Source organism: Phoca vitulina, unplaced genomic scaffold (genome assembly GCF_004348235.1).
Source record: "Phoca vitulina isolate PV1807 unplaced genomic scaffold, GSC_HSeal_1.0 scaffold74, whole genome shotgun sequence".
Classification (NCBI taxonomy): Eukaryota; Metazoa; Chordata; class Mammalia; order Carnivora; family Phocidae; genus Phoca; species Phoca vitulina.
This window is the reverse complement of record NW_022589777.1, coordinates 3,213,145-3,235,126: the sequence shown is the minus strand read 5'-3', so window position 1 is coordinate 3,235,126 and position 21,982 is coordinate 3,213,145. Positions and strand designations below refer to the sequence as shown.

At 41.8% G+C, this 21,982-nt stretch overlaps 1 protein-coding gene across 3 annotated transcripts in view; it reads left to right on the top strand.

The window, feature by feature from the left end:
* The first annotated feature begins 11,242 nt into the window (after positions 1-11,242).
* Positions 11,243-21,982, top strand: part of CCDC90B (coiled-coil domain containing 90B) — a 41,291-nt gene continuing 30,551 nt past the window's right edge. For 2 of the 3 annotated variants that reach the window (XM_032393498.1, XM_032393499.1), the window contains exons 1-3: positions 11,243-11,772; positions 17,578-17,697; positions 19,069-19,172. In XM_032393498.1, the coding sequence (XP_032249389.1) occupies positions 11,472-11,772; positions 17,578-17,697; positions 19,069-19,172 (525 nt within the window). In that variant the 5' untranslated portion in view covers positions 11,243-11,471. The remainder of the gene's footprint in view (positions 11,773-17,577; positions 17,698-19,068; positions 19,173-21,982) is intronic. The other variant, XM_032393500.1, reaches the window with a different exon arrangement.

Genomic DNA, 21,982 nt, shown 5'->3' with positions numbered 1-21,982 from the left:
ACTAAGCTGCAATGGAAACCAAGCTCTTATTATTCCTTCGTGTCCTGATTTCATTAACATTTTTAAACTTGCTGTTACTTAATTTTCTATTCTTACACCTGTTCACATATTTCATCTAGGAGGCAATCTGCCACATATTGACCCATAAAAATGAGAACCTAAAAACTAAAAGATAAAACCAAGAGTCTAGATAAAGCTAAAAACGATTTTAATCACTCTTCAGGGACGCAGGAGAAGAGGAAGCCCGCATGATCACCACCATTGGACCAGCTAACCACCGAGGCCCTTCCAGCTCTGAGAATCTTTGTGAGTGGCTTTTGCCTGGAAGGTTAATCTCACACTAGTAGGCCCACTGCCAGGATCTGTACCCCCTTGTCCTCCAGTGGGTGGGCCCCCCAGCCCCTGGAGCGAGTCCTGTCTGGAGGCAGGCCTGAGACTTCCATCCTGAGCATCTCTGCACTGTTCCTTAGGACTGGTGGTGCCCCCACCAGCAGGAACCAGTGGCTCTGCACGTCTGCCAGCTCAGGCCCTAAACACAGCAGGTCCTCAGAGAATGTTTGCTGAATGAATGAGGCAGTAGAGTTCCCTGTGCCTCGTCCCCATCCCGGCAGCCTTCCCAGCAGCCCCACTGTGGCAGACATGGTGGTGAACTGGTTTACGCCGGCCCCTCTAATGTGCTCTGGACAGAGGCTGCAAAACTAAAAACACAATGGCCCAAACTTCTTTTCACTGAAGTTCCAAATATGATCTAGGTTTTCTAATCAGATGCCCTGGTCTGAGACTTAAATTCAGAACGGAGTTGCGTGGGCAGGGAGACAGAGCATGAGGCGTGCCTTCTCAGGGTAGAACGCAGGTGACCTGCCTTGGGTTCAGAGGCGACAGCTGTGGTGGCAGCTTCCTGATTTGGGCAAAGGCAGCAACTCTGCAGGGTGATTTGGGGGAGTCATTCCTGGAAGCTCAATTTATAGTCTGTATCTTCGGCACCTCCCAGCAATTCTGTGAGCTATAAGTGCTTCTTCACAGGCGCCTCTGTGCTAACCAGGTGAACAGACTCTGTTTTTTCTTTTTTTTTTTTAATTTTTTTATTGTTATGTTAATCCCCATACATTACATCATTAGTTTTAGATATAGTGTTCCATGATTCATTGTTTGTGCATAACACCCAATGCTCCATGCAGAACGTGCCCTCCTCAATACCCATCACCAGGCTAACCCATCCTCCCACCCCCCTCCCCTCTAGAACCCTCAGTTTGTTTTTCAGAGTCCATCGTCTCTCATGGTTCTTCTCCCCCTCCGATTTCCCCCCCTTCATTCTTCCCCTCCTGCTACATTCTTCTTCTTCTTTTTTTCTTTCTTAACATATATTGCATTATTTGTTTCCAGACTCTGTTTTTTCTAACTATGACCCCCTCACACCCTTTCAGACTGCTCCTGGCCTTTTACCTTCCAAAGTTATCCCCCAGACTCAGACTCCCACACTCTTCATCACAGCTCAGTTTACCTAAGCCATGTTAAGAACTTGCCCTGCTCAGGGTCTTGGGCTATATGCTGGAGTCATGGGCGTGAAATTACGGTAGATTTAAAAATTCCTCACCTCATAAAATACTCATTTTTGTTTCACTTTCCGGAAGATGCTCAGAGTCATTGCACTGAGCACTTGTGGACTGGTGATGAGCTGTCTTCCCAGTGAGCTTTCTGGAACATAAGTATCTCCCATGTCAAACCTTCTTGGAGTCCCTATCTCTGATGGATACATATGTGGTTACATGGTGAGTTGCCTCACTAGACTATAAACCCCAGAAGGACAGTGACTAGATGCAAGCTAGGCTCTCGAAGAAGGGAAAAGGGGAAGGCCATGTAGGGGGGATGGCCAAGGTCCACGGGAACAGGACTGAAGCATTGCTGATTGGAAATCAGGGCTCAGGTACTAGTTGTCCCGGAGGAGTTCAAGGCCTTAGGGCCAGAGAGCTGACCAGATCCCCAGGAGCCTAGCATCAATTGTATTTCCATAGTCTTTTGTCACATCTGCAAATAGAGCCTGATAGGGTCACAATATTTCTGTTATATTTTTTTAACTCTGTGGGGTAATATGAAACTATAGAGGATTCCTTGAGTGCAGAGGTCCCGAAGACCTTGGCAAGTACCCTCTGAAATGGGAAGGTCTGCTGGATTTGTGTGTGCCTCCATCATGGTGCCCATTACTTGGGGGAGCTGGGGATCCTACCTGCTCCAATAGACTGGCCAGGGACTTTGTCTTAATGGTCTTTCTTGCTCTCTATGGGACCCCAGATCAAAGTGGGGCAATCATTGCACTTGTCCAATTGACCACGTTGATTGGTCCAGAAGCAAAATCGAATTAGAGCTGGCCTCTGAATCTTTTTCCTTTCAATGTTTGGACATGGGACCAGAGAAAACTCAGTGAGTCTCTCTCTGGTGGCCAGTCAGATGTAAAACTTCAGAGCTGTCAGAGGCTGTTTTCCTACCATATGGGAAAAGCCAGACAGACTACAGTTGAAGAATAGTAATAAATACTAACACTTTTTAAAAAAACACCTTCCGTGTGCTGGGCGCCATGCCAAGCCCTTTATGTACACTAACTCACAACAACCCCCAGAGGTAAATAATATGATTATCCTCATTGATGAATGAGGAAACTGAGGCAAAGCAAGGTTTAAGTGACTTGCTCAATATCACACAGTTAGCAAGTAACAAAGCCTAAGGTCAACTGGCTCCAGAGCCCATCATCATAACCATGACTCTACCTTGCAGAGCTGGCAGGCATTAGGGAGTAAAAATAAGAGATGGCAAGAGGCCTGGTCATGTTTGAGCCCCTGTTCCAGCTGTTCCAGGCTGCACATGGACCCATTCTGCCCTGTGTGGGTAGAGGAAAACACATGTGTAACCAGCACATGGCTGGCTCTCAATGTGAGTTTCTACCACTAAGAACCAGAAAATTCCTGACAAAGATAATGTCTTCCCAGCATGTAGCATGGTGTCCACCACCCTCTTACTCTAAATCTTACTTTACCCACTCAACTGGACAACCAACGTGAGATTCCAAGTCCAAATGAAATCATATTTTTAAAACCTAGCAATATCCTTCCAGTGCCCTACGAGAAAGTTGAGACTTCTCTGTGTAACATACAAGGTCCTTCAGGGTCTTCCTCCTACTCCATTTCTCACCATTCCCCTGCCCCTGCCCGTTTCCCATGGTGATCTACAACTAGGAAGAGAAAGTGAACTTCTGTGCTCTCGTGTGCTCTCCCAACCCCACCACCACTTTATCTAAGCTCACCCCAGTTGCTCACAAGTAGTTTGCAGGATTGGTGTCTGCTTCAGCTCCTGCTACTTACTCCTTTCTCCAGAGACAGAACGCCAAAGACAGGAGTTCAAGACCTCAGCACTCCCAAAAAAGGACTGCTCACCCGGCTGACTCACAAACACTGTGCCCCTGACATTTCTGTGCTTCAGCAACCTGAGATTTTGCTACCTAATTAAAATGACATATGAGAAAGTGCCCTGCACGGAGCCTAGAACATAGCAGTTGCTCAGCATGTGATATTATCCTTCCTTTTTTCCTCTCTTCATCTCCTGGGGTCCCTATTATTGAAGTGCTATTGTCCTCATCCTGCCCCATATGAAAGCAACTCAGAAAAGACCCCCCACTTCATCTGCCCTCCGGCAGATCTGAGAACTATTAGGCCTCTTGGCCAAGTCCTAGCATCTGACAAGAATGGTGCAAATCCTAGTGCTTTAAGTCAGTGTGGGTGCTACTCTGGGGTCTGGGTCTGTGGCTGCAGGGGGGTATCAGAGAGCCTGGCTAGGGAGAGGGAGCTTCAAAGGCCGACACCCCAGCAGACTCGATTGGGCTTGCCCACACAGCACCTCTCCCTGACCCGAGCGTCACTATAAAAAGAACAAGCTCAAAGCAAGCTGTTCTGGAAGTACCATTCCATCTTCATAGCAGTTCTATTTGTGTCAGCTGAAGAAAGGGCTGGAGCATCCCATTCTGGCACAATTGGAACAATTACCCCTTAAATGTGATAATTACAGTTTGATCATTTTGTAGGCAAAGGCAAGATCGGTTCCAAGATTTTCTCCTCCTCGTTGGAACTTTCTGTAAAGAAACTGCTTATGTTCCGGGGCCACCGGCTTCAGATTTCAGATCCAGATGTGAGCACGCCAGCCACTCCGAAAGGACATAATATCTGATACTTACCTTTTGTGCTGTGCTGCTGTGGTGAAGTGTGGGCCAAGGCAAGTGTCTGGGTAACTTAAACTAGGAGAGCCAGACCCTTCGCACGTGCCCATCAACTTAAGAGGTAGCCGTCTTGTCAGAAATCATACCGACATCTCGGCACCCATTTGACCAAGGTGGCAACATAAATAGTGTTTTGATCAAGGCCTTGAATGCAGAAAGAAAACCTGTATTTGGATCACAGTTTGTATCTGTAAACTACATAACGGGTCTGCCCATTCTGGACATCAGAATCTTATCTGCATGATACAAGGTTTGGAACCTGAATCATGGCCACAGAAGGTTGAGGATAAACAAACCTAACCCATCGAATAAAACATATAGAAATTACTATGCAGATTTTTAAAGCATAAGTATACATGGAACCAATTATAACCACCACACTGGGATGGGAAGGTATCTTCAGAAATGGTGAAACCGGGGCGCCTGGGTGGCTCAGTCGTTAAGCGTCTGCCTTCGGCTCAGGTCATGATCCCAGGGTCCTGGGATCGAGCCCCGCATCGGGCTCCCTGCTCCGTGGGAAGCCTGCTTCTCCCTCTCCCACTCCCCCTGCTTGTGTTCCCTCTCTCGCTGTGTCTCTCTCTGTCAAATAAATAAATAAAACCTTTAAAAAAAAAAAAAAAAGAAATGGTGAAACCAACTGATCCTTAGCCAGGGAGATCTAAAGAAATATTTCTGCCCTCTTCCTGTCCAGCAGGTCCTCATTTGTCATCCTGATTCTGCATTATGATCCTTTCCTAGGCCCACACAGCCCATGTGCCACACAGACCTGCCTTCAGTGGCCACCTGTTAGTGTTGAGGTTTTGAGAATTCTCAGTCTCTCTTTCTGTAGTAGTTCTAAGCTCATGCCTTAAGTGCTGATGGAATCATTGTAACAGTATCTTTATGGTTCATTTATGGCCATAATTCCTAATATGGCAATGCAAATATCCATAAAATGCTCAAATTTAAAGAGGGTCACGATCCTGCTGGGCTTTCTGCAGCTGCCTGGAGCTGAGCAGTGTCACAAGCATCCCTTGGGCATGAGAAGAAGGAGCACCACCTCCAGGTGATGTGCCCTCTTCAGGAGACTCCCACCCCCTGAGGCTTTCCACCCCAGGCTACTTTTCACACCTCACCTCACACACATCCCCTCCAGCTGATAGCACTTTGGAGAATTACAGTTCCTCCACCACGTCACATCCTCTCATATCTAGCCACACCTGTTCTGTTCATCTGTAGATACCGCATTTCATCTCTGGGTCTTCCGAAAGCAGATGTCTATCCCTTTGACAAGGAATTTCCCATCCACTTCAAGAAGAAATGGGTCTTCCCTCAAAAAGCTGAACAGAATTACCATATGACCCTGCAGTTCCACTCCGAGGTCTATGCCAAAGGATTGAAAATAGATACTCAAGCACATGTACACACACATTCATAGAAGCACTCTTCCTAATAGTCACGAAGTAGAAACAGCCCAAATGTCTGCCAGTGGATGAATAGATAATTGTGGTATGTACCTCCAAAAAATATTATCCAGCCATAAAAAGGAATGATGTACTGATCTGCTACAGCATGGATGAACCTCTGAAACATTATGCTAAATGAAAGAAGCCAAACACAAAAGGTTGCATATTGTAAAATCTGATTGATTTTATAGGAAATACCCAAAACAGATGAATCCACGGAAACAGACTGCAGACTGACGGTAGCTAAGGGCTGGGGGAGCAGGCAGTGGGGAGAACCTGCTTACTGTGTAATGGGTTTACATTGCAGTGACGGAAACATTTTGGAACTAGATAGGGTGGTGGTTGTAAAACATTGCAAATGTACTAAATGCTACTGAATTGTGCACTTTAAAATGCTTAATTTTATGCTATGTGACTCTCACCTCAAAAAAAATTTTTTTTTAAAGGAAAGAGGCTAAGTTACAGAAGAAGGAGCCACCAGTAAAAGAAAGACCTTCTTGATGGTAAGAGCTGGAAACAGGGTAAGGATGATGGGGTAAAAATTAATCAAGGGCCCCCAGTCTTCCCACGGTGTTGTAGATCAGCTCTGCGCAAAGGCTGTGTGGAGACCAGGGTTCCTCTCAGGAGCTGGCGGACCAGCAGGTGAAGGCCTGAACCCGAGTGTGGAGTCAGGGCTCCCCCACTCCACAGCCGGCTCCTCTCCGGTGGGTCTCCGCCTCCCTCAGCTGCATACCCAGAGAACTACCTCCCAGGCCTGCTGTGAGGCTTTAAGCAAACAGCAAATAGGAAGGTACTCACAGCCCACCACAAAAATGCAAGGCTTGCCTTTTGGTTCAGGGTTCACATTCTAACTTACTCCTCGCATGCCCTTGAACGAGTCACTGAACCTCTCTAAACCTTGTTCTTATCTCTCCCTACCTTGCAGGATTGTTGTGAGGCCTGGCAATAATATATGCCAGGTGCCTTGCACCCATTACCTGCTCCAAGACTAGTTCCTGCTGGGAAGGGGAGGAATAAGAGCAAGTGAGCACAGTGGGTGTTGGGGGTGGAGGTGGGTGTTGTCGGAAATGTCACGACTGGCGCAGGATCTTGATGTACTAGAAACGGCATCCGTGCAGCCCCTTTCCTCTCCTGCACCCATAGGAGACATCGCCAGTCAACAGTGGATGTTCTTCCCTACAACGCCTCAGAAAATGCTTTGTTCTGAGCAGTAGTCCAAGGGAGTTGTCATGAACATGAAACCTGGTTGCCACCAGAGATTTTGTTTTCTTGAACAAATGATCAAAGATGCAAAATAGCCCCTTGGAGGAGGAGAGGTCATGTGTCCCTAATAGCAGCCATGATCTCACAATTTGTGCCCCGTGCCCAATGGACACCAACGGTGGAGGGGTGAGTGACAGTGTGACTTCTCTGCACCGTATACATTATGCTCAGTTCTGAGCTCCACCACTTACTTGCTCTGTGACCTGGGACACAGCTCACTTCAGCCTTCTGAACCTCAGTTTTCCCATCTGTGAAATAGGAGCACCACTACCTCACTCAATTGGAGTTGCTAAGGAGCTCAAATGTACTGATGTATAGGAATGAGCTCACATGAAGAGATAAAGCAACTCCTATGTATCAGGAGTTCTTTGGGGAAGAATGTCCCACTCTGTGGTTAGGGAGGGGAGGACACGGGCCACAGGAGGCTTTGACGAGATTTGCCAGCTCTCCTATACCCCAGGGCAGACACTGGGCCCTGAAGACGAGGAGACCCCAAAATCCTATTTCCCAGGCAGGTCCCTTTGAGATCCAAGGCAGCCAACTGTACTTCAAGGCAGGTTTCTCTGATCAGGCACCTTGAGGCTAGAGCTATGGACTCTGCCAGGCAAGGGATTATCTCTGGCCAGGAAAGAGGGGCTCTCAAAGATCCTCCAGGTCAGTATCTAGGACAGGAGACCTGGGTGAAATACATGGCCCAGACTCCTAAAGTCCAGATAAGGGGACTGAGCAAAGAACAGGCCAAGACCCTTTCTTTCTAATGCCACTCCCCAGGCTAACACCCTTCAGCAATTCCCCTTTACCCACAGAAGGAGTCAAAGAGAGCTTGAGGCCCAGCCCTACCTTTTCCAACCTCACCTTCAGAATTCCTCTGTCCTCAACCCATTGCTCCAGCCATTCTCTCAAATGAACCAGACTCTCTCACACATCCTTCCTGACTTTTGCAAGCACTGTTGCCTTTTGCACACCCCCTACCCCCATCCACCAAAACCACTTAACCAAATTACTTTTTTACTCATCCTTGCAAATGAAAGACTTTCCAGGGCTCCTGACTTTGGGTAGTATAAGCCTCTCTTACACCTTCCCTTGGTGTGAGGGACTTTTCTCCTTGGCACCTTTCTCCTTCATCATAGTATTGATTACAGTTAGACTGATAGCAATCTGAGGGCAGCACTGGGTCTTATGTCTGGATCCTCATGGCTTAGCAATGTGCCTGACACCATAAATAGTACTCAATAAGGATTAGTTGAAGGAATAAATGAATAACCAGTGAGAGACACTGTCAGGTATGATGTCACATTGCAAAATATAATAATGTTTTAACAGTTCTTTTGTTTTTTCTTTCCTTTTAATCTTTTTCTGGATTTACTATAATCAGCAAACTTGTCATTGGTTGTCATTGCCAACTCCCTAGTACAATCAGGAAAAGAAGGTCTCAGATCTGTGGGGGATAGGGGGCTTGTGGTCACTTTCAAGCCATGAAAAGTGTGATATTAACATAAAATAGCACAAGGGCCCCTGGGTGGCACAGTCAATTAAGTGTCATGATCAAGCCCTGCATCAAGCTCTGAGCTCAGTGAAGAGTCTGCTAAAGTTTCTCTCTCCTTCTCCCTCTGCCCTTCCCTGTGCTCTCTCTCTCTCAAAGAAATAAATAAATCTTAAAAAAAAAAAAAAACAACATAAACTAGCACAAAACTTTTGTGACAATGGGCTCCTCTGACTCAAAGATTATACGAAAACTATAAAATTAGTTGCAGAAATAAGGGCAAAAGATGGTCTTCTGTTCTGTCCACATACCCCCTCTAGTGTCAAAAACTCAAAGTAAACTAAGGAAGGAAAAGGATCCCATTGGGTCCCATCTGTCTCCCAAAGCCTCATTCACCTGCTTTAAAAAATACATTAGGGTTCCTTCATATCACCTATTCTGAGAGAAAAGGACCAATGTGGGGAGTGGTCCAGGCTGCATCTTCTCTCCTTGAAGTCACCAGAGTTACATTCACAGAGCTGGAAGGCCACTGGCCATCTCTTGCAATTATGTCCAACCTGGGTTCCCAGACCTCTGGGCCTCAGAAGAAACAGTACTGGGGTCCTCATGAGGGACCTGGAATTTCACAGTGCCTGAGGAAATTGTGCCATCACTGGAGATGAAACTGAAAACCACCAAAGAAACTGGCTAGTGTTTTTGCCTTCAGGACGTTATCCGCTTGGTGTTGGATCAGCACTGCATATCTCCTGCTCGCTAAATGGTAGTTATCTATGTCTTAAAATACTCAAAAATAGGAAAATAAGTAATGGCTTCATATATGTGGTCGGTAAAGAGTGTAAGATATGTTTAAATTTGGGGCTTATAAGAGCAAAAACATAATAAAAGTGGCCCTTCACAATGAAAAAGCTAGGACCCACTTCCCTGCTAAGCTATTGGCCTCTGAGGTGCGGATAAACCAGGCTGCTTTCAGAGAGAGAGCACTTCTCATGGCCAGGCCACCTCATCAGACATTGGGAGGAGCAATGATTCACAAGCCTGTACTAGCGAATGGCAAATAGTGTTTCCTGGAAAGGTACTCAAACTGGCTTTTATCAGTTTGGGCTTAAAAACATTCAAAATCTCCTGAGAATCTATTGTATAAACCCAATTCCTTAGTCTTTTTATTCTTGTTTTCAGTATTATCTCCCCCAATTCTGCCCAATCTTCCAAATGACTTTGATGCCCCAGGCTATCAGGTCTCCTCACCAAACTATATTTCGAACATTTATTGATTCATTCAACACATATTTACCGAAGGCTCATTAGGGGCCAGGCATTATGCCAGGTGTTGGAGAAAACAGTGACAGATGTGTCTCCACCATCATGGAGGATACAAATAAGAAATACAAGGGCAAGGCAGGGACATGGGTCGCTACAGGAGTTCCATGAAAGAGAATACGATTAGCCCTGCTTTGGTCACTTGACTAATCAACACTTTATTTCTGTTGCAGAGTTTAACAGTGATGTAAATAATAACCAGTAAGTGTGAAGTGAGGTACACTTTTTTCCATAATCATTACTTAAGGTAATTAAAAATATCGTGGTCCCACTTACTGGTCTATATCTTCCAGTAGTCTGTGAGCTCCTCCAGAACAATGATCATCATATCATTTGACAGAATTACAATCATATTGGATATACATACACATACGTATATATCATTACTTTAATATATGTGTGTATATGTAAAGAATTTTTTTTAAATAATGACTATATCATATTAATGATTATATAATATTCCATGATTGTATAATATTCCCATTTGAATAACAGTTCCAACTATACGATTGTATAGTATTCCAACTTGGGACATTTGTGCAAGTTGCTGAATCACATTGAATATTTAGATTATTTCTAATTTTTTACTATTATAAATAACATTCCATGGGTTATAATTTTTAAAAATCTTAGCTACAGATACGACTACTTTTTCTTAGGATAGATTTTTAGAAGTGAACCTCTATTTGCTTCTTATAATTTCATATATATTATTAAATTGCTTTCCAAATGTATTGTACTAACTTACACTCCTGCCAGCAGTGTGAGTGACCCTATCTAATTGCATATTTGCTGGCATCGATAATTTTTTTTAACTTTAATAGGTAAAACTGGTATATCTTTATGTTTGCTTTTTTCATTTTCCTGGTGAGTTTAAACTATTCCTTTTTTTCCTCCAGTTTTTTAATAGCCTTATACTTCCTCTCCATAAATTGCCTGTTAAAGCCCTTGCCGACAGGAATCAAGTGTTGTTCCTTTAATGGGCCTCAGTGCTTAGAATGGTCTTGTTATGCAGCTGATGCTTACAAAGCTTTGAAAACAAATAGGTAGGAAAATCCAGGGGTAACTGTTTACATCCTTTATGAGAATACACTTGATCTCAGCCAAAAGGCCGAGAAGCGATACATCCTTTATGAGAATAATTAAGCCTCTAAAACCTAACGACTGTGACCACTTTAGAATTTACTAAGAATATATTAGCATACTTGAACCCCACAACTACTGTGTACTGTTATTTTCAGCATTTTTACTGTGTGGAACAAAGTCTGAAGTAACAGGTCTCAGAGGGATAAGTGGTGAAAATCAGGTCCACTCTGGAAACAGAAATTGTTTCCCTCCAGACGGGGACTAAACCAACTGAAGTTCGTCCTCCTCTACACAAGAGGGCGAAGCAGTAGGCCATGAAGCCGCACGAATAAGGGCCTCGTTGGACTACACTTCCCAGGTTTCTGCGCGATCCCCCGGAATGCTCAGCTGACCAGGATTTCAGGTTCCAGGTTGCCCGGCGGTAGGCTGTGACTCCGTCTCCCACCCACGCGCGTAATGGCTGCTGGCTTTTCCGGGAAACCTCTGCTGTTGCGCTGTACCTCATTGCTAGGGAACGGGCACTGGAAGGTCTCAGACACGGTCCCGCTTTCTTAGGGCGGTAACGTCCTGCGCCGGTTGGGAAGGGAAGGTGGGAGGAGCGAAGCCGCTGTGAACCATGCTCGTGAGCTGTGGGTCCGTCTGTGAAGAGGCCCGACTTTGCCGGACCGCGGATGGAGTCTGCGCTGGCGGTGTGCTTTTGCGGCAGGCGGAAAACTACACTTCCCAGCATCCTCGCAGTGCCAGAACTACCTTGCCCGAAAGCCTGAGCGTGATTCAGCCAGCCTTTCGCCTCCTCCCGCCAGCCCGAAAACAGGAAATGTGGAGTCGTTGTGTTTGGCGGCTGCTGCGGTCTGAGGGCCATGGGAGCCACCGGGTTTCGAGCCTCTGCGGGGATTTTTCGCCGGCCCTGCGAAGAGGTGAGATGAGGCAGCTTGTCACCGAAGCCTGAGTGCTATCTGGGGAGACTGCCGGTGGTTCTTGCCTGCTCGGTCGCGCGCGAGGCGACACTGCCACGCCCCTCCCAGCCCCGCCTGGTGCAGACGACCCCGCCGCTGGTCTCGCCAGGTTGCGCGGGGGCGAGGACCCAGTAGAGCACCGCCTTCTCCTCTGAGAGCCTGGGGTTCCACCTGGTTCCATCTCTAGAGTGTGCCCCGCCCCCCGCGCCGGCTGCTTTCTCAGGCCTTGTTTCCTTCTTACTGTCTAATGAGGCTGGCACTCCTCGCCCTCTGGGAGGTATGTCGGGAGCAATCTGTGTTCTGAGAGTTCTGGTTTCTCTCGTGGCCTGTTCAAACTTAGGCTGCTATTTGAGTGCTGTCTCGAGCCCACGTTTTTGGAAGACCACAGCATACATTTCAGGTCAGGCCGGCTTTATTTTCGCTGTAATTTCTAGTACTCTGCAATCACATAGTAGCCATTCAAAGCAAAACAAAACGTGAATGCTGGAACCTGCAAGTGTTGAACTTGGTGGCACCCCTGTTAGCATTGTGTCCTGAAAGACGTCAGACTTGATGCTGAAAGATGATTCCAGACTCCATCTCCTCTCACCCTTTTTAAAAACTCTGTAAGGTTGTCTACAGAATAGGCACTTCGTACTAATCTTATCATTCTCTGTTCAACTCAAATCTTCAGTGCCATGTGAAATGGCCACCCAGTGCCCACTGTACTTTGTGCCATTCTGCTAATTGCTTCATTTCACGCACACAGTAAGATTGCAGTTGTAGATCGCCCATCTGTAAGACTGCTGTTGAGCTCCCAGTGTCTGTCACCAGGTATTTGGTTACATATTTAGGTCTTGGGTATACTTATACATTATGATGGACTTTACAAAAAGGAGATAGCATTTTTTGAACCCTAGGAAATCACCCCATTTTCCATCTAATCGTTGTAAATTTTGAGAGATAATGTGTTTTCATTTGAATATGTAAACAATATTAAACAATTTTGGAGAATGAACTTTGAAGTACTAGAAAATACTTAATAAGTAAGCAGTGTTGTCTTAACATATTTGTTGAGTTACCCTACTTGAATCTGACTTTCTTGGAGAAATCTTAAGTGGCCCCTTACAACTAATATGATTGTGTCTCTCATCACTGAACAAATAGTAATTGAATGCTTACTGTGTAGTTTAAACTTGCCTAATAATGTCAGTAATGAAGGAACTTAAAAACCTTGACCTCGACCTATGGAAGGATCTCAGTTATTTAGTCCAATATCCTTTTTAAAGATAAATAATAGAAGGCATGGGAAGGTGATGCAATTTGTCTAAGTTTTAAGAGTGCTGGATTCCTAGTTCATTACTGCTTCCCAAATTTAGCAGAATAGAAACCCTGGGGATACTTTCTAAAAATATGTAGTTTTAAGCCCTACTCCAGAACTACTGAGTCAGTCTTCAGGGGTGGAGACCAGGGATCTCTGTGTTACTTATTAATTCTGGTAATTCTGATGGAGCTAGCAAAGTGCCTGCCAACAGATCAGCATATAGAAATATATATTAGTAACCAGCTATGTCACTAAAGTATTGCAACTCTGAAGTTAGCAGTAAGTTAATATAAAACTTGTAGCTTAGATTTAATGAGAGCATTTTACATGTATTATCGAAAGTAAAATCTGGCCTTTCCTGGCAAAGAGGCAGCTTGGTTCAAGGTAAGTCAGAGTGCTAATCCAAGATACACAGTTTAACAGCTTCGTGATGCTCGTTAAGTCTTTAAATGGAGTTTGTTTCTCACTTTAAGAAAACTACAAGATAGGTATGAAAGGAAGGGTTTGGGGTTTTGTACAATTATATAAGTTCTGGGAACTTCTAAGGTATTAATGACCTGTTATCCCACCCTGAGCTAAGAACAGTGATTCTTGTTACTTCATCTCCTCTACCTATTAATATGCTTGCAAAGACTTATTCTTAAAAGTGCTTATGAGGAAAAAATAAAGTGCTTATGAGTTGAAGTCTTGTGAAGCCCTACTGTGGATATCAAAGCTTTTCCATTTCCTTATTCCCTCCAAAGAAGAGTGCTCTCTAAAGTCCTACTGCAAGGGAGGGTATAAACACCTACTTCTTAGGATTGTGAAGACTTAGTCAAAGATTACATAACTATTTGAGTACACCTAAGGAATGAATATTCCACAGATCCTTCTCTATTCTTGTTTCTTCTCATCCCCACAGTAAATAGAGCCCAAGGTAGAAATAGCAAAGGCAGCTCATGTCTTTGTGAATTTTGCTCATCCTGTTCCTCCTGCCTGGCTAACTCCTCTTTAAAATTTACTGTAACTAGTATCTTTTCCAAATAGCCATTTTTAGAAACTTTATTTAAATTCAATTAATTAACATATGGTGTATTAGTAGTTCAGAGGTAGAGTTCAGTGATTCATCAGTTGCATATAATACCCAGTGTTCATTACATCATGTGTCCTCCTTAATGCCCATCACCCAGTTACCCCATCCCCCCACCCTCCTCCCCTCCAGGAACCCTCCGTTTGTTTCCTGAGAGTCTCTTATGGTTTGTCTCCCTCTCTGATTTCATCTTAATTTATTTTTCCTTCCCTTCCCCATCATTCTCTGTTTTGTTTCTTAAATTCCATATGAGTGAAATCATACGATAATTGTCTTTCTCTGATTGACTTATTTCACTTAGCATAATACCCTCTAGTTCCATCCACATTGCTGCAAAGGGTAAGATTTCATTCAAATAGCCATTTTTTAACCCTTTATTCTCATCGAGGACCAAATATTTCTCCTCTGTATTCCCTTATGGATATATCTTGATAGCACATGAGTTAAAACCACAGCCTTGATCTTCATTGTACCCACAATACCTAACACAGTTCCTGTCAATCAGCAAATGTCTGCTGAGCACCCAGAATTGTATTAGGCATTGGGGATTCCATGATGAGCAAGAACAGGTATGGTTCCTGCTCACAGGGACCTTACCATCTTACACAGTGGTCGTCAGTTTTTCTGTAACGAGCCAGGTTATATTGTAGCCATTGTGAGCCATATGGTCACTGATAACTCTTCTTGTCTTGGTAGCATGAAAGCACCCATAGGTGTAAAAAGGACTGGCTATTTCTTTTTTATCATTTGAACTTAGAGTTTATATTTAGATACTGTTTTTTAAATTCTCATGTTTTTCATTCATAAGTGAATGAGCATGGCGGTGTTGCAATAAAGCTGTTTAGAAAAATAGGTGGTGGTGGCCTGCAGGCTGTGGTTTGCTGACCTGACCTGACCCCTGTCCTGGTGGGAAAGATAAGCAGTTAACAATCATATAAATGTGTAAATTGTGAGGTGCGGCAAAATAATGTTCTAGGATCCTGTGAAAAACCCTAACAAGAAAAAACCTGACCTAAAGGAGTCTGGGCAGGCCTTATGGTGGAGGAGACATTTGAACTGAACACTGAAGGATAAATATGAGCAGGCAAAGAAACGGGGAACTTTCTTAAATTATTAAGAGAATTAAAGAATTAAGAGTCCTTGAGAGCGGAGGGCCAAATTGAGCACAGTGGGTCATTAGATTGCAGCTGCACCCGGCAGAGATTTGCAGCAGTGGTAGGTATTTATTTGGTCTCTCTCCCATATCAGTGGGAAGCTTCCCTTTGTGAAAGGAAGAAGAATTGTGCACTAATCTGCCTAGCTCTGGGACCATAAGATCTCAGGCAGTTACTTAGCATTTCTGAACCTGTTTTTCTCATCCATAACATGAGAATTTTTAAGGATAAATAATAGGTGTGAAAGCAGTATCGTGTTATATAAATATTACTCCCCTTCCACACAGTAAACCCCAAATAAAATACTAAACTTCTAATAAAGGATGGGTAACTGTGGGTACTAATCATTCCTAATGCAATTGTTATTGGAAATATTACTGAAATCTGCCCCTCTTTTTCCTCTGATATTTTCTTTTCTCTTCCTTAGGTTTAATATTGACACACAAAGGCACATTGCTTAACTCTTCTAGATGGCACTCAGAGCCAAAAAGATTGCTGACCACTGCGCTAATGTGTGTGTGCACGCACGCGCATGTGTGCAAAATTGATCCATCTTTACATCTGATTCCTATTACCTGTAAACAGAATTTATCTGAGTATTTGAATGAATTGATATAAAGGACACAAAGGCACATTGCTTAACTCTTCTAGATGGCACTCAGAGCCAAAAAGATTGCTGACCACTGCGCTAATGTGTGTGTGCACGCATTACTTTTTCATCATTGAATTTAGAGTTTATATTTAGATACTGTTTTTAAACATCTCTTTCCTGCCTACTAGTCCACAAAGTCAGCAAAGACATCAGTTATGTCTGGTTTTGCACATCATCCCCCAGGCCTGGCAAGTATTTGTTGGCTGAAAAGATACATAGGAAAGAATGACATTTTCCCTACACTACCTAGCAGAAACGTAATACCTGAGGTTGCAGCTATGTCTTTTAAGTACCTAGATAACTTAAGCGATTAGGAAAAAAAAAAGACAGCATAGGGTGACAGAAAGAGCATGAGCTTTGGAGTCAGAAGACTTGAGTCTCAATTCTGATTCTACCAATGACTCTGTAACTTTAGGTAAAATGCTTTATCTTTTCTAGGTTCAGTTTTCTTTTCTAAAAATGTAGATAATATCACCTTGTGTTCATAGTATGTAAAATATCTGGTATATGGGGTGCCTGGACGGCTCAGTCTGTTAAGCATCTGCCTTCAGCTCAGGTCATGATTCTGGGGTCCTGGGATCAAGCCCCGTGTCAGGCTCCCTCTTCAGTGGGGAGTCTGCTTCTCCCTCTGCTCCTCCCACTGTTCATGCTCACTTGTTCTCTCTCTCTTTCAAATAAATAAAATCTTCTATAAAAAAATATCTAGGATAGTACCTAGTGTTCAATTAATAGTTACACTAATTAGCTGTTATTTTACTTAGTACATAATAATAGTAATGAAGTTGTATATAGACAGAATTCTGAAAAAGAATGAAATCTTTTAATGAAATTCATCAGTAATATATGGAAAAGGACCAGACTGTGTCTGGGTTAAAAATTGGGAATTTATTGAAATGGGACAATTTATTGCAAAAATGAGAAATTTGCTAGGGCTTTTGTGTTGACAGTAGTAAATAACCCAGGATTTAAAATCAAATACATCGATTGATTCAACAGTAAAATATTGTGACCCAGTTATCTGCCAAGCACCTTTCTAGGTACTGAAAGTACAGTGATGAAAAACCCAAAGTGCCATGGAGCTTACATTCTGGTTCAGAGAGACAAACCAGACAATTACAGATTAGAGCTGAGAACTATGATGGAAATAAAATGGATATGTAAGAGAGTGGGCGTTCAAAAAGCTACTTTATATGGGGATGTAGGTATAAATAATTACCATAGCTCTATGAAAAACTTCTGAGCCCCTAGGAGAGTTGGGTGGTTTCCACTCTTCCAGTAATGAGAGACGTGGCAGTGATATCCAAAGCTTTTGATGTATATTACAACTTTTGACTGACTCTTAACAAATAAAATATATCCGAAAGAAGGAAAGGAAACATTTATTCAATGTTTGCCATGTATAGAATAATGTTAGAAACTTTTCAGATAAAAGAGTGGGCCGCTCAGAAGAATCCGTTTTCTTCCTTGAAATTATAGAATTCCTAGGAGCTGGAACTGTGTGGTAAATAGATAGGAGTAATGCCTTAGAAGCTAAAGTGTCACACTTGTGTTGGTTACTACAAGGAAAAAACCTGTCTTCCTTTTTCAGACTTCTTCACCACCACAACCAAGGAAGGATATGATATGAGGCGAGTGGACATAACTCCTTTAGAACAAAGGAAATTAACATTTGATACCCATGCACTGGTTCAGGATTTGGAAACTCATGGTGAGAAATGGGTACCTCTTGAAAGAATATTAACAGTCACAGTAAATTACCTAGTGAAGACAATATCATTATTATGAACAATTAAGAGTCACTTTAAATACAAGTGCCATCCATACAGTGGAATATTCTACAGTCATAAAAATGGTGTTGAGGAATATTTACTGATCTGAGAAATACTCAGATTAAGTGGAAAAAAAACATAAAATTACATGTGTAGTATGATTTCAATTATGTAGAAAAGAAAAACGAGTTTCTAGGCTGATACTAAAGTTCACATGGAAGTGCAAGGACATTTAAGAATAGCAAAAAAGAAAAAGAACAAACAAAAGATTACCAGGTATCAAAACAGTAAGTTAAATTATGTGATAGTACAGGAATAGAAAAGTTGATTAATAGAATGGTATTCAGATAGATATAGACAGTTTTAGCGAACAATAAAAAAGGCATTACAAATTAGGGAAAGGAAGGGCTATTTAATAAATTGATAGGATACATCACTAGCTGTTTGAAAAAACAGATACTCTGACTGAAAAATAAATTACAGATTGACTAAAAGTCAAATGTAAGAAAAAAAAAATGAGAGGGCGCCTGGGTGGCTCAGTCATTAAGCGTCTGCCCTTGGCTCAGGTCATAATCCCAGGGTCCTGGGATTGAGCCCCACATTGGGCTCCCTGCTCAGTGGAAAGCCTGCTTCTCCCTCTCCCCCACTTGTGTTCCCTCTCTCGCTGTGTCTCTCTCTCTCAAATAAAATTAAAAAAAAAAAGAGAGAGAAAAGCTATTAAAAATAGTAGAATATAGAATATTTTAAGACTTTTAGATTGAGGAAGCAAGACCTAAAACTCAAAAGCAGAAGAGTAAAGACTGACAGATGGGACTACTGAAATACTTAAAAATGTATATCAAAGGGTATCATTTACAAAGTTAAAAATGTTAGGAACATACATGACAATGAACCTATTGCTTTAATATACAAAGAGTTCATATGAATCAATAAAAAAATTTCAGTAATTTTAAAGAAAAATGGTCAAAGGCCAAAAATAGCTCACAGAAAAATATAAATAGGCAATAAATATATGTAAAGTTACTTGACTGAAGTGCAAATTTTAAGGATAAATAATGCAATGCCATTTCAGTTTTTAATGCCAATCATAAACTCAAAACCACTAGCAATATCCAGTGTTGATGTAGACATGGGGAAATGGATCAGTGGGAATTAAAATTGAAGAGTGCTTTTGAAGAGTAACAATCTGAAAATTTTAATTGTAACCCTTTTTTAAGTGAAAAATTTGATGAGGAAAGTTATTTTAGCTGTTTATGTTGATAAGGATATGCATTTTTAAAAAAACATAAATATGTATTTGCTGTCTACAGGATTTGACAAAGCACAAGCAGAAACAATTGTATCAGCATTAACCACTTTATCAAATGTCAGCCTGGATAGTATCTACAAGGAGATGGTTACTCGAGCTCAACAGGTAATATTTTCATTATTATCAGTTCTGACAGTTTCATCAGTCTTTTTTATACTGCATCTCTGACTACCCACCCACCTTCTAAACACACCTACATCTTCCTTATACTCTATAAGGGAACCAAAGAACAAAAAGCAAAACCCTTTAGTAAAGTCACTATCTAAAGAGATTGAGGATGGGGCACCTGGGTGGCTCAGTCGTTAAGTGTCTGCCTACAGCTCAGGTCATGATCCCAGGGTCCTGGGTCCAGGGTCCGTGCTCAGCAGGGAGTCTGCTTCTCCCTCTCCTACTTGTGTTCCTGTTCTCATTATCTCTCTCTGTCAAATAAATAAAATCTTAAAAAAAAATAACGAGATTGAGGAGTTAGAAGAGTCATAATAAAATTACTGTAGCACAGAGAATGAAATTTTGTCAAATGTTTTGTTATGTGAGAAAATTATTATTTGAATTATTTGAGGTGGTGGTGGTAGATGATTTGTGAAATAACTTTTTTCCCATAGAAAACCTACCACAGTAGAAAAGCTAACTTATAAGATAAAAACATTTTGGGGGCACCTGGGTGGCTCAGTTGTTAAGCATCTGCCTTCGGCTCAGGTCATGATCCCAGGGTCCTGGGATTGAGCCCCACATCGGGCTTCCTGCTCCGCGGGAAGCCTGCTTCTCCCTCTTCCACTCCACCTGCTTGTGTTCCCTCTCTCGTTGTCCTCTCTGTCAAAAAATAAATAAAATATTAAAAAAAAAAAGATAAAAACATTTTAGTGTAGGTCACGTGTATGTTCTGGTTAACTTTCACAAACTTAGAAAGTTGGAAGGGACATAAACATGGCTGGGAACAACTTCATTAATATACTTTTATTTGGATACACAAATCCTTAAGGTCAAATAATGCCGTTTACTAAGAACTTAGGATGAGAGATGCACAGAGCTGTGGATTTCTCATGTATTATTTTACGTAATTCCTATAACAATCTTGAGAAGTAGGTAGAATTATTCTACTTTGCCACTGAAGAGTGAATTGGGTTGAGTAATTTTTAAGAATCAATAAAAAAATTTCAGTAATTTTAAAGAAAAATGGTCAAAGGCCAAAAATAGCTCACAGAAAAATATAAATAGGCAATAAATATATGTAAAGTTATTTGACAAGTGCAAATTTTAAGGATAAATAATGCAATGCCATTTCAGTTTTTAATGCCAATTATAAACTCAAAACCACTAGCAATATCCAGTGTTGATGTAGACATGGGGAAATGGATCAGTGAGAATTAAAATTGTAGAGTGCTTTTGGAGAGTAACAATCTGAAAATTTTAATTGTAATACATGTCACTGTGGTGCTATGGAGAAAAAGCAATAATTTTATATAAAGCATAGAATAAGCTAAATGAGCTTAACTGTGGAATAATTCATAGAACTCATAATAATTCATGAATTAATTCACTGTGTTTAAGAATTTGTTTCCTTCCAATGAAGGGGGGGAATCGGAGGGGGAGACGATGAGAGACGATGGACTCTGAAAAACAAACTGAGGGTTCTAGAGGGGAGGGGGGTGGGAGGATGGGTTAGCCTGGTGATGGGTATTAAAGAGGGCACATTCTGCATGGAGCACTGGGTGTTATGCACAAACAATGAATCATGGAACACTACATCTAAAACTAATGATGTATGGTGGTTAACATAACAATAAAAAATTTAAAAAAAATTTGTTTCCTTCCTATAATTTTATATATATATATATAAAAGATGTATTTATATATATCAGTTAGATCTCCCTCCCCCACTTTGGAGTTGACAGATACTTTATTTTTACTTAGGAATTAAGATTTGTCTTTTTTATTCTTCCTTTCCCAAGTGATATACTGTTAAAAATGTGGTTTACAATTTGCAGAAATACTCTTTTTTAGCATTTATTATTGAAATATAATTGGTACACAATGTTGTATTAGCTTGAAGTGTACAAAGTAGTGATTTGACAATTTTGTACATTACTTAGTGCTCCCCCATGATATATGTAGTCACTGTCATTATACAATGTTTTTACAATGAATGTTATTGACTATATTCCCTATGCTGTACTTTTTATCTCCAGGATTTATTTATTTTATAACTGGAAGTTTATACCTCTTAATTCTCTTTACCTATTTCACCCATCCCCCCATTTCCACCCCTCTGCTAACCACTAGTTCTTCTGTTTCTGCTTTTTTTTTTTCATTTGTTTTGTGTTTTAGATAATACATGTAAATGAAATTATATAGTGTTTGTCTTTCTCTGTCCGATGTATTTCACTTAACATAATACCCTCTAGGTCCATCCACATTGTAACAAATGGCCAGATCTCATTCTTTTTTATAATTGAGTAATACTCCATTGTATATATACCACTTCCCTATACATTCATCTCTCCATGGACACTTGGTTTCCTTCCATATCTTGGCTATTGTAAATAAGGCTGCAATAAACCTAGGAGTGCATATATCTTTTAAAAAATCAGTGTTTTCATTTTCTCTGGTAAATACCCAGTAATGGAATTACTGGATCATGGTATTTCTATTTTTAATTTTTTGAGGAATCTCTATACTGTTTTTCACAGTGATTGCGTCAGTTTACATTCTCACTAGTAGTTCACAAGGGTTCTCTTTCTTTCTACGTCCTTATCAACACTTGTATTTCTTGTTTTGATAGCCATTCTGACTAGTGTGAGGTGATCTCTCGCTGTGGTTTTGATTTGCATTTCCCTGAGAATTAGTGATGTTGAGCATCTTCATATGTCTGTTGGCCATCTGTATGTCCTCTTTGGAAAAACGCTTATTCATTTCCT